Here is a 13,689-nt window from a genome sequence, read left to right as displayed (position 1 = left end):
TGACAAAAAATCAGATCGTAGATTCTTATACTTAAGTTCAAAATTTGATGTTTTATGCATTTTTTCTTTAAACGTTAGTATCAGTTTAAGCCATTAAACATCATTTTTTGAACGTAAATATGAAAATCTAAGATCTGATATTTTGTCAGATATCTAATAGCATTGGTTTGCACATATTTACGCAATAATTCGCTCTTTCCAATAGTCAATCTGCGAGAGTGCAGCTTTAAGGGCTCATTATTTCTTAACAAATTCATGTTCAAATTTAGATTCTTTTTATCTATAAACATCTATTAAAACAAGTTTTTAATAAATAGGGTGTTTAAGGAATTAAGAAAAAGAATTTCATATTTGTCAGGTTTGAACTGACATTTCCAAATGCTTTATCCTTTGGAACAGGCCATGCTGTAACTAAGAAATATGTCAAGTCCAAGATATGAGTTCAGCTTTAAGGGCACATTATTTCTTAACAAATTCATGTTCAAATTTAGATTCTTTTTATCCATAAACATCTATTAAAACAAGTTTTTAATAAATAGGGTGTTTAAGGAATTAAGGAAAAGAATTTCAAATTTGTCAGGTTTGAACTGACATTTCCAAATGCTTTATCCTTTGGAACAGGCCATGCTGTAACTAAGAAATATGTCAAGTCCAAGATATACGCATTACAACAAAATTAACCAAGCACAATTGTGATCACAATTCACAGACTGTGCAAGCATGTCAAAACATGGCCATGTTAAAATTGCAAAATTTCTTTCTGATTGAAAACAAAATCACAGGCTGTCAGACTGAATCCACATCCAACTTTTTCTCCTAGCCAATAATGACATTTCAAGCACTAAGTTTATTTAGTTCAAATAATTGTACATTGAATGATTTTTTACCATTTTTGATATGGCACGTCCCGTAGTGAACACTTCTATAATTTTCGACTTGATGTATATTAAGCTTCAAGATGACGCGCATCAGCTAGATAGTTCCAAAATGGCAATGCTATGTTGACAGAAGCTGATCAGAATAAGTGTTTAATGAAACACTTATATAATTATACACAGTTGTGTGATTAAACAATGATATTGGCTCAAGATAAATTATGTGAAACCTTTGTGTTTCTATTTTGCAATGCAGTGTTTAATATTGAAGTTGAAGAACATATTTTACCATGGTATGAATCAGATCAACATGGCATAAAGGGAACCAAATTATGCACTGGTCAGTCAATTGTAACGCCCCCATCCCAGATCTGGGGAATAGCGGGGACTTTGACTTTCAGTACACTGTACAGCCAACACCGGCTAAATTCCATGCCATGCGGGGACAAACAGTTGGTAAAATCCCCGCCAAAGTCCCTCCACCCCGGGGACCCTAGGTAAGGCCAATTACCCGCTATATTTAAAGCAGACAAAACCACCGCATTCACCCCCCACCTGAAAAGCAAAAACATGATCCATTTCACCAGCTATTCCCTGTATATCCCCGGACCTGGGGTGGCTGTGGTTACAATTGACTGGTGCATTAATATCACAATTTTAAAGAAATACCCTACTGTACTGTAATATAATATGTTTTATGAAGAAAGATGACAACTGTGACACAGAATGCAAGTTGTTTCGAGTTATAATCATTATTTTTCACATCAATATTTGCAACAATTATTAACATCTACTAATTGCACGAAGCAAAACGACGTTATTATTTTTTGGATTTTCACTAAGTTCGTATTTCCGTGTTTTACTGCAACTTACTTTTAGTAGTTGGTGACCTTTCACCAGTCATTAATTGTATTGCGTTAAATTCAGCCAATATGACCATAAGGTGATGATGTTATTCAATTAATTATTATTGAATTAATTCTGTTTAGCAACAATGTACTTCAGTATTCAGTTCGAAACATTTACTGATTTATTTTTCATGTCAGCTGATCATTCGGAGCTCTTCGGCCATTTTTTCGATAAAATGGCCGAGGAGTTCCGAATGCAGTTTTGTATTAATGTAGTGGAACTATTTCCATGTAGTTGTCGATATTGGCGAAATGATTTATCAATATAAATATTTGATTTGAGTACCTATTGTCAATAAATTATACATGACCCACTTCTCTCACTATTCGCCCAGATATTTTAGAAAGAAACTATGTAACAGCCACTTTAAATCAGCTGTGTATTCAAAACAATGATACGAACTATTTACTGAGCGCACTGGCGTGCTTTGGCTGGTAGTTGGATCGGCTGATGTGCCTACTTAGGACGGGCCCTGAAGGGCACCGTCCAAAAATCAAAGATAGTTAAGATAAATTCATCACTTTTGGACCAATAAATGTTTCTAAAAGTAATATTTTGATATTTAAAAAGTTGCATATGTTTTAAGTAAGATAAAACGTCGAAAATGAACTTTACTAACCGTTTATGAGAAAAATGAGAAAAATGGAAAGCCTGTTTTTCAATCGATGGCTTGAACTTGAAGCTGAATGTCGGTACATTTGCTTTCGTTCAAAACATGTGTTGATACTAGAAAGTCATACAATTTAAAAAGTGATTTGATAGATAATATAACATCAAATCTATGTTTGAGCAGTTTTGTTTGTCTGTGGTGTGTTTTGTTCAAAAGCGAATGCTTAATTAGAACATTTGTTATTTATGAAACATGTTAATAAAGCCTATTCTATCATGCACATTTTTAAGCTAAAGCTTTATTTTCCGAAATTTATGCGTCGTTTAAAATAAAATGCTATTAAAAAACTTCATGTATGACGTTGTTGTTTGTTATCTTTGTAGGTGCATGCAATACGGTTTCTCCTTTGAATTGCAGATACGTTACACGGATGTGGACTACAAATGATGTCGTAAGCGTGTAGGTGGAATACTGGTCGTACATTCAAAAGCATGACCGCTTGTGTCTCAACCCAAAATACACACATTGCTTTAAGCGCTTTTTTTATCTAACTCGCTCCTAATCAGCTTCTGATCATAATGGCCATTTTACATTTAATGTTAATGTTTTTGATTTACTTGACGACTTAATCGGAAAGGTTGTATGTGCATTTTTTTTAGATAAGAGAACTGAGAGAATGATCCACACCGGGTACAGACTACTAAATTCGCAACTACGATAAACAATAATATTCCGTTATCAGTAAGCGAGTTTACTATTTCACTATATTAAACGACCTCCTTGATCAGAAATGAAACCGGAGATTGTTGGTGAAGAAGGCTGACTTAACGAGTCTTCTTCATACACCGCTGTTAACATCATTGGCTTATTGCATGGTGTGGACAAAACATGGGCAACGTCATTAACAAGCTGTGTTGTTGTGGTGGTGACTTTAGGGACAAATTGTTAAACCTTTGTGGTTATAACAGGAAGAACAAAGATTCGTTTAATGAATCAGAGACGTCATCTTTAATCGATGACGATGATCAGCATTCAAAGTAAGTTTACCTACACTTTTTATAGGAATAAATGTGAACTGAGTCAATACTGTGATTGTGTACGAAGTAAGAATTGTAAAAAACAAACAAACGCAGTATGCGATTGTTAATCGTATACACACGTATACCAAAGTAATATAAAACGTGACAAATGTCAATTTTCTCAATAGTTCTTTATGCACCATCAGAAAAGGCAAGAACTTGGCTTACATGTGATAAGGCTCGTCGTCTATTAGCCAAAAAACACAATCAACATCTATTTTTACCTGCAAATGCATCATTAAATAATAAAGATGTTATTTTGAATCTTTACAATTGGGATTAAGTTATGGGCTAAGTCTTGTATAACATTAATTTATGACGTCGCACTGGCTGACACTAACAACTAACAAGCATTTATGAGATTTCTTGAACGAAAAACAAAACAAATTACAGGAACAGCATCTTGAATTCGGTAAAAAGAAATTTAATCAAACATTTATTATATGGACAAGTTATTTCAGCTTAATAAACAAAGGAAAAACAGTATGTAAAATAGTACGCATGTTGAAATGACAAAACATATTTCAACGGGAATGTCGAAAACATGTCCGGCTGAAAGGGTCGTGCAATGTTGTATAGTATATCATTTATTTGGAGCTCGTTATGAAAAGAAAGTGTTCTTCAAACTGTGCAAGGTATGAACATTTATTTGCCATAAATACCTCCAAATAAACAATAACATATACTTAATGAAACAATACAAATACAAGTTGTTAATAATTGAATCATTAACTTCTGATATTCTGCACCTGTGGCATTTTTTGAAATTATCTTATTATCTCTATCCATCATATAATTTTGCTTTTGTAGAAACTTGAGTAATTACCGTAATATAACCTGATATTTTAGCTTTACGTTCTGTTATTAGAGTCCAAAAACTCTCGGTGTTATCGATATTTCGGTTCAACATTCAATATGTATAACGTTTGTATTACGTAAGTATCTCATTTGATATACGAACGTTATCATACTCATTTATACATGTATTCGTGATATGAGATTTGATAAATAAACGCAATGACCTGGTGAATTATGAGGCGCAATGATATATATATAAAAGCAAATATAAAGATGTTTTCAATTATAATGATTTACTCATTGTTTAGTGTGCAGTCGACACACTTAGAACCTATGTTTGCCTGTATTACTCTGATCAATTATACATATTGCAATTTTATAATTGTATTTGTTGCATGTAGGGACAAAGAATCGATGTACGGAACAACACCACCAATGTTACCATCGCCATCACCATCGCCAATCAAGAAGAGACACTCTAAATTCGAGCAAACGATTCGATCATGGATTCCTGGGCAACGGTTGTATTTTATCCTTTTCCGAAGGGCGGCATTTAAAAAACGCATTGTCTGTTTGTCCGTCGTTTCGTCTGTTTCGTTACAATCTTATTTTAGCAAGAACACTGTTATTTTATTGATGAGATTTGATTTTAATTTGCAAATAATGTTATTTAAACCTTCTTCTTCTTTCAAATATATATGAATAGTGACGTCACTGCTGTATGTGTATAAGGGAGGCAATCACGTCATGATTTAGCTAAAATATCGAAGCAGTTATTTGCCCTTATATGACATTCAAAATATCACTGCGGTCGCATGACCTGACAGTGAATTTTCGCTTGGTCACGTTTCAAAAAGTTTGAACATGTTTCTGAAAGTCAAAATATCTCTTTTTAGGGTAATGGGATCATATCATTGTAGACAAAATTGAGGTATAAGAATATATATTTTCTATACCATTGTTCGCTTTATACATATACCATCACTTATGAATAACCGATTTTGAGGTTAAAAAATCGATAAGCGGTTATCACTTTTCAACAAATTTTATCCTAAGTTTTTATTTCCTAAAAATGCTATAGACCAAACCCACTATTTCTATTTAAATGTCTTTAAAGGCTTCATTTGTGATTTAATAAGGTGACTAATTTTAAAAGTTGCCCTTTCGAATGACTGTTTCCGTTGTATAAAAAGTCATACATGTCAACAATAACCTAATATATTGAAACTACTTTGCAGGTAAGCATAATCTTGAAAAATGATGTGTTTTCCAATTTCAGAAACGAATATAATAAGCCAACAATACAATCGCTTAAATATGACAAAGAACGCCTTGAAACTGAAGTAAAAAAGCTACAGAACAGGTAGAACATTTTAATGGCTATTTTAAAATGATATCGTCGATGTTTAAATATAAAACTTTTATTCCCAGGCAATCGTTTGTCAGTCGAACGACAAATCCTATATATTCTAGAACCTTACATTCCAATAGATATATTTATGTGAAACATTTCAGGATTGAAGAAGAACAGGTGGAAAGACAGACTCTTTTTTCTGAGAAAGAGGGCTTGATACACGAGTTAGAAGAACTGAGGACAAGGTTATGTAGTTGCTAGTTTTATACACTCTTATAACAATGTCTTAAAATATATCAAAATATTTAAAATGTTTTTTTTATAACGTTCGTATGTTTTACTAATTTCTAGTAGTATGAATTGACATTATCAATTAATAATATGTGGTAAAGGGTTATAACAGGATACCAAGGCAAGAACGCTACAGATTTGAACAGTTATGTAAAATATCACTTCAGGCTGAGTGCTGTAATAAGTGCGCAGGTGACCGACTCAAACCCAAATATTGCCGACTTGAGCGACAAGCATAGACCAACCCAACTGGCTGAAAGATACTCGGAACTCTACGATAATCAGTGGACCGAATGTTACGATGGGTTGACGAATATTCTGAAATGGGAAGACAAAGAATCTATGAAATGGATATTGGGCTTATTTATTGTACGCATAATTGCTATCAGATGTATCTTTGTAACAAGGACGTACGAAATGCAGTTGACAATCGCGAGGAATTTGTAAAAGATATTCAAATGAACAATAATGTTTACACAATTGAGATAATTAATACATTCTAAATAAGGATGTTTCTTTCAGAATATATTCCAAACGTGTGAGGAAAAAGCTTCCAAGGATTTGGAGCAATTAAGAAAAATATTGAAAGAGTTTCAGTCAGTAAGAATAAACTATTATTGTAAAAATATAGTTTTTTTATAAACATAAACGATACATGTGAACCTGCGGTCCTAAACTAAACTTGGCTACTTACATTTTGCTAGTTCCACACTTAAAAAATTGTAGGCGAATAATTTTAATTTTGATATATATCGGCCAATCAATTAACATCTTTTCTAACTATGACCAAACCAAAAACCAAAACCAATTTACCAAGGTTTAAACAATTAATTGCTAAAGTTATGGAGGAATAACGGTTCAATGCTGTAGGATATTGAATATAAAGTCTTGTTTATGTGAAGGAAAATATTCTCTGTTTATGACACTGTAATGTGATTTTAGTTGAGATTGATTATTATACATAAAGACAGTTTGTAAATGTTTACTATAAAACAAAACATTTTTTTTCGTATATTAAATGTATTTATCCAATTTGAAAGGGTACTACAGAAACTTTGAAAACGCTGAAAGACAAGAGAAAGAAATCTTCGATGGTACCCAAGGACCAGATTACGGCTGTAAGTTATTCATCTATTTATTTATTGAATTTTGTTGGTTTTGATAAAAAAATAATGCTGAGACTAAAAAATGATTGTTTGTTTTACTAGAAATTGGACGGTCGTTTTGCCGAGAATAAACAAGCTATCGACATAGCAGAGAATTTTATCAACGAAAGTGTTGAGCTTTGCTGGCTGATGGCTGTACAAGACCCACCAGTTTATGTGGACACTTCCGTCAACACGCATGGGCAAACGCTGGACACCAACCATTACAAGTATTACACACAGAAAGGCAAACTGGTTGACTATGTCGTTTGGCCTGTGTTGTTTCTCACAATAAAAGGTCCTTTGCTATCGAAAGGCATAGCACAGGGATTGGTTGAAGAAAGGCAAAGTGAAGAAAACCAAACAATGATAAAAGACAGTGGTGAAGACACTCCTGAGAGCACAAAACTTTAGAGCCAAGGTGTTTGGATTCATTTTCTACTAAAAGTGAAATTGCATTAAATAAGGTCCTTTGTTATCGAAAGGCATAGCACAGGGGTTTGTTGGTCAAATGCAAAGTGAAGAAAACGATCAATAATAGAAGGCAGTGGAGAAAACACTGAAACAATTGAGATCACACAGTTTAAGAGCGAATGCGTTTGGGATCATACTCTAATAGAAATGATATTGAATTAAATATCCTATCATTAATTTGTGTAACATTGTTTCTTATAAAAACGTTCTATTATCTTTGTTAAAACATTAGTATTTATGTATTCAAAATCTCTGGTTATATGAATTTTGTGTTTATTTATTGTAAATAATAATTCAGTTGTGTTTATATTCTTTGAGACCCAAAACACGAACATGCGTAAGGAATAACTGTTGTTATACAATGGCATTTTATGGCATACATTTTATGGAATATTAATAATGGGTAATCAATTCAATTAAATGTTACCATTAGAATAAAGCAACTTTCTAACATGAATTCATTTTGTGAGTGCAATGGCTGACACAGAGTTTATAATGGGAATTACTTTCTGAATAATATGACCATGAATTATCTGAAAATAAATAATGTCATGAAATATGGATTCAATAATTTAACATTCGAAAGGAGTCTTGTTCGTTATATTAATCAGTTCGTTTTATAAACAATCCATGTAAAATGAGTTAGTTCGTTATTCGGATATAAGGGACTCCGGAAATAATGATACTTCTGAAGGATCCAGAGGAGTTCATTGTTTTTGGAGTTTACTGTAAATCTTGAAATTTGGAGACATGAGGAAATGATCTGCAGTGAATTGGCTGCCTTTTGACAAATATCGATACAACTGCGCTTCAATCATTAAGGAATGAATTGCAAGATTGATGTCATTATCGGGGTATAAACGCAGTTGGGCTGGTTAAGGTGTGTTGAGTCCTTCGTACATTAACCAGCCCGACTGCGCTCATATCCCCGATTATAATATAAATCACACAAATCATTACTTATATTTACACCAATAGCTCATTATTATATTAAAGTACTGTTAAAAAGTACTTCATTGCAGTTAAGAAAATCTTACAGTGATTTTTTCTCACCCATTCTGTAAATAGAACGACCCAAACGAAACCGGAAACAGTTTATCAAATAACGTCACGTAAAAATGACAAAAATACATTTAACATATTATGAACCCTTTCTTACATGCTGATTTTTAATTTACATGTACACATTCTCGTACACCAGAGCGATGATACTATGCGTTAGATTGGCCATTATCAAACATCTGATGAATGAGAATGCATGCAAATTAATATGCGATGATTCGTGATCCGAACATGTCCGATGATGTTGCCTTCATCGGAAAACAGTCGCAATGGACGAAAGGCAGTTAAGGAATGGAAATTGAGGTGAACTTGAGGAATACATATACGTAAATGAACACACTCAAGCGTAGTACCATTCATAAAGTTACACTTGCTATAACTATCATTGAACAGTTTCAATCAAGCTGCGACAGCTAGTTTTGTGCCTCTGAAGGACCTCTCTTTGTATAATTGATTTATAGGGGAGGTAATTCGGAAACATCAGGAATACCTCAGTTCTACACTAAACTACATATATCCTCATATAGATACTTCCCTTTAGCTAGAACTTTTAATATAATTTCCATCAGCATTTAGTTGAATATTCTGCATGTCGGCATACTGGAAATCAATGTGTTGAAACAATAATCATCTTATTAAACATAAAATGACCGGCGACATTAATCAGTTTTTATAAACTAACAATCTAATTTTCTTATTGGTATGATTGCTGTAATATTTGATACAAATACCTTCTCTGTTTACTAGCATCGTGCAAATATCAAATTGCGATATTTACAAATTGTTTAGTTGTCACAAATTTAGTTGCAGAAACATTATTGATTGACTTTCTTTGATTTCTCCTTCAAACCAACGCTTAGTTTTGTTATTATGCTGACCCACGAATGAAAGAACCAATGTGTTAAACCGGGTAAGCCCATTTGCTGTTTGATACTTTCTTTTTCCCGATGTCGTTCCATGTGTATACCTAAACAATAACTGGATCAGATATTTGAAGCTACGCATTTACGGTTTGTCAAAAGTTTATTCTGTTTCAAAGTTGTAGCCAACTCTAACGTTAAACACCGCTTCGTCAACGGCACAGCAGCCGACGTCAGCAAAACTATGGCAATATTATAAAATTTATAATATATTCTTCTGACAAAATGACTGACAGATAAAGGTGTTGCCCTTTGCCCATCAAAAATTAAACTGTCATTTTGGCAATGATTTTATAAAACTACATTTTAATTTAAATCTCCTTTTCCAATTTGGTTCTAAGCTCAAAAATTGTTCTTAGCATTCTGTGCTTATACCAACCGTTTACAAAACTTCCTTACCAATTACTGCCGATTCGAATATGAGTTTCATTAATTTATTTTACGAATGTAACATATCAGCGAGCACATGTACTTGAAAATCATATTGTTCACGACTTTTCAAGATCAATTAGGTTTTTAAACATTACGCATTCTTTACGAAGACGAATGAATGGATATAGAAAATATTAGGTAAGTGCCGTGGACGGAGTAAGCTTATCATTTTACACAGCGATATGCGCTTTCGAAATGATTAGATATGGTAAAAATGAGATATTTTAGGGATAAAAATACACATATAAATCAATGCGGGGTTTCACTAAATGCAATAATAATGAAGTTCATGGTATCACGCTAAATATATCTGCATTGATTTTTGCAAAGACAGCCTGATAAAAATATGTCTGTATTTAATGTTTCTACCCTTTTTCAAGAACATATAGGTTTTTGAACGTATTATATAAAAAGACGAATGGAATGGAATATCTATAGTTTTATTTCTAAATATGATAAATAATGAAATACAGCATTGTAAATGCATGAACTTATCTCCGCATTACATACTTAACGGGTATTGAAATATCAACCTTATAGCAGTTTATTTATGTCAACTTGAAATCTCTATTCGCTGTACGGAAGTAAAATGGGTGTCCTTTAAGATGTGAAATATTGCTCTTCCTTTTACAAATTAAACTATTATGACTGTTTGAATTAAACATTATGGAATATGTTTGTGAATAAATTATTAGGTTGAAAATAAGAGCATTTGGCCACGTAATTTTATCAGTTTGACATTCAAAATGCCCCATTCAGTGAACCCGGAAGAAAAAGAACAAGGAAGTGGTTTTTGTTTTCTATGCTGCATTCGCTTCTGTACAAACGAATACCAAGATGATGAAGACTCATTGACACAAAGACTCATTGCAGAACCGATAGATACTCTTCCGGTTAACAGACAGCCATTTGCAGGGTAATCTTGCCGACTTTCGGTTTTCGTTTTCACACAGTGGGTACGAATATTTCGTTTTATTTTGCAAGGCAGATAATGCTGAAAAGATGGTTAAAACGGGAGGAGCATAGTTATCTTGCATATAATTTGAAAAAGATGATAATCAAACAGAGTTTCTGTCTTATAAGTATTATGTGGACTATAATGCAACTGCCTAGTCCAAATATAATATCAATGTTTTAAAGCTGCAGTCACACAGATTACACGTTTTGACAGCTGTTTTTATTTTTTGTCTTGAACGAGCACATTTTTGCGAAAATGCATGCAAACCAGTAATATAAGACTGCTGACAAAAATAGATCGCAGATTTTTATATTAAAGTTTCAAAACAGATGTTTTTTTTGCATTTTTCTTAAACCATTAGTAACGCTTTTAGCCATAAAACATTAATTTTCGAACGAAAATATGAAAATCTGCGATCTGATCTTTTGTCAACAGTCTTTCTCCACTGGTTTGCAGATATTTACGCAAAAACTTGCTCATTCCAAGACGAAATATAAAAAAGTTGTGAAAACAGTAAATCTGTTAGAGTGCAGCTTCAACATAGGTACACAATTTAGTATGTTGGCTATTGGAAACCTTATTTGATTTGTAGTAAGATGGATTAATTTGTTATTACACATTTGTATTGCTACAACCTCTTGAATTATCTTTTTTGGGGAATATATGCCTGCTCTTTGGCACGGGGGTAATTAAACAATGGCTTGCAGAACTTAAATGCTTTGTAATTAATATACAACTTTTTACAATTGATATCACTTTTGCCAATAATTATAAAAATTGATACAGAGCACTTTTGTTTATTTTATTTTTTTGTTCAGACAAATGTTGTTAAGTTCTAATTTCATTCCTATGACTATTTCGAATTTCTAATTGTCATATAGTAATTACATGTATATAAAATCGAACACTTATAAAAAAACAACTATTGCAATTTAAAATGTTGCAGAGTAGCACTAACTATTATTTCCACTGTAGGCAAATAAGACGGCATAGACACGAAGATGGAGATCTTAGATACAGGTTCGTACTTGCTTTTACATACTACAACTGTTAATGGTATTCTAATCCATCACCACACGTCAAATTGAATATCCATTTGGCTGTAAACTCTTATTTACTAACGTTTATTTCAATGATCTCTAGTTCTTATATATTTTTGTATTCATGGTTTTCTTATATATCATAATATTTTTGAAAGGAACATAACTTTACACACCTTTAATATAAACCTTAATAGAGATTTTTCACTGTTAAGAAATTTTAGTCTGCACTCACTCCAAAATCAAACGTCAGCGCGCACAAGGCTGCGACGAGACTTGAACTGCGTCATTTCCGAAAATGATGTTATGTTCGCATTTAATTTGGCGCGCTTTTATCAAAAACTTGAAAAATAAATAGAAGATCTGCTGAACATGTTGCACATGTATACGCAAATAACATTTGTTATAAAACGTTATGGTCAAGTTTGCTCGGTAAATGTAGAATTTAGGTAGATTTCGAGTAAACGTCATTTCCATTGACAACATTAACATGTTTTAATCCTTATCAGTCCATTCCATACGCTTGATGATTTCAGGATTGAAGAAGATCAGAGCCATATTCAGGCTCTGACATCTGACAAAGAGGTCCTGGAAAAAGAATTAGAAGAAATGAGGACAAGGTTTGGCAGTTTTCCCTTCAGATTTATTATACCTCACGTGACTTGTCCATGTTAATTTCTCGTATTCGACACATCATTTCACCGGGTGTTATAATTATGTAACTCTCGCGTGGGTCTAAAATTAGACAATTGGAATTTCCTATAGATCGAGTCGACAGACGCTTATAAAACAGGTGAAAATCAGGCGCTTCACTTGCTCTGAGTTTGTTTGTTTGCATCACACAGATTGATTTTATTTTACCAACACCTTATTCCCTTGTAAAACAAGACTGACTGTAAACTGTTCCTACTTTTTCATTTGATGTTTTATTACTTTTAAAACAAAGGAAGTTACTCACTTTGTGTTTCTTTATCAATGTAAATTTGTTTTGTATAATAATAAAGATACTAGATCCCATAGAGGGGAAATAGTAGGTCATAACTGTTTAAAGTATTCTTACAATACACTGTCATTTCAGGCTGAGTGCTGTAATAAGTGCGCAGGTGACCGACTCAAACCCGAACATTGCCGACCTGAGCGACAAAAACAGACCAACCAAACTGGCTGAAAGATACTCGGAACTCTATGACAATCAGTGGACTGAATGTTACGAAGGGTTGACGAAAACTCTGAAATGGAAAAACAAAGAAACTATAACATGGATATTGGGCTTATTTGTTGTATGTATAACTTGAATACAATGTATCATTGAATTAACAAGAAACGCATATAATTGCAAATGTTGCCAGTAATCTGCAAATTACATTTAAGTCAAATTTAGTAATGTCTCGACAAAAGATATGTAATTTGAACGTGTCTTTCAGAATATATTCCAAACCTGTGAGGAAAAGGCTTCAAGCAGCTTGGATCAATTAAGAAAAATATTGAAAGAGTTTCAGGTAGTAAAAATCTATAATATTACAGCAAAACAAATGTCATAAATATGATTTTGATAATGTAATTTGGCCTGTGGATTTGCAGAGGAATGGTACAAACCTGTTGTTATTTATGTATAAGTAAATTTGAAAACGATTTACACTCTTCACGCTAATATTTAATTTGCTTGTGTTCTTTATTAAAGGGTACACCAGAAACTTTGAAAACACTGAAAGACAGCAGAAAGAAATCTTCGATGGTACCAA

The 13,689-nt window shown here is 32.9% G+C and overlaps 2 protein-coding genes across 2 annotated transcripts in view; both read left to right on the top strand.

The window, feature by feature from the left end:
- The first annotated feature begins 3,185 nt into the window (after nt 1-3,185).
- On the top strand, nt 3,186-7,988 carry LOC128227080 (uncharacterized). The gene is made up of 8 exons (XM_052937280.1): nt 3,186-3,431; nt 4,673-4,792; nt 5,551-5,634; nt 5,787-5,870; nt 6,084-6,285; nt 6,439-6,516; nt 6,957-7,034; nt 7,125-7,988. Exons 1-8 carry the CDS (start codon nt 3,283-3,285, stop codon nt 7,473-7,475), a joined length of 1,146 nt encoding a protein of 381 aa, XP_052793240.1. The 5' UTR covers nt 3,186-3,282; the 3' UTR covers nt 7,476-7,988.
- Nucleotides 7,989-10,496: 2,508 nt separating this feature from the next.
- The window catches only part of LOC128227079 (uncharacterized), a 5,932-nt gene continuing 2,739 nt past the window's right edge, over nt 10,497-13,689 (top strand). The window contains exons 1-6 of the mRNA XM_052937279.1: nt 10,497-10,865; nt 11,883-11,927; nt 12,484-12,567; nt 13,026-13,227; nt 13,372-13,446; nt 13,629-13,689. The exon at nt 13,629-13,689 is cut by the window's right edge and continues 17 nt beyond it. Coding sequence (XP_052793239.1) covers nt 10,696-10,865; nt 11,883-11,927; nt 12,484-12,567; nt 13,026-13,227; nt 13,372-13,446; nt 13,629-13,689 — 637 coding nt within the window. The 5' untranslated portion in view covers nt 10,497-10,695. The remainder of the gene's footprint in view (nt 10,866-11,882; nt 11,928-12,483; nt 12,568-13,025; nt 13,228-13,371; nt 13,447-13,628) is intronic.

The sequence above is a fragment of the Mya arenaria genome, chromosome 3, assembly GCF_026914265.1.
Source record: "Mya arenaria isolate MELC-2E11 chromosome 3, ASM2691426v1".
In the NCBI taxonomy this organism is placed as follows: Eukaryota; Metazoa; Mollusca; class Bivalvia; order Myida; family Myidae; genus Mya; species Mya arenaria.
Note: the sequence above shows the minus strand (reverse complement) of the source record. Positions and strands in the feature narration are given on the sequence as shown.

Bases quoted from the DNA above. Each gene is read 5' to 3' on its own strand.
- LOC128227080 (XM_052937280.1), top strand. From the start codon at position 3,283: ATGGGCAACGTCATTAACAAGCTGTGTTGTTGTGGTGGTGACTTTAGG. The intron at 5,871-6,083 runs GTTATGTAGTTG...ATATCACTTCAG, and splicing joins TTAGAAGAACTGAGGACAAG to GCTGAGTGCTGTAATAAGTG. The intron at 7,035-7,124 runs GTAAGTTATTCA...TTGTTTTACTAG, and splicing joins CCAAGGACCAGATTACGGCT to AAATTGGACGGTCGTTTTGC.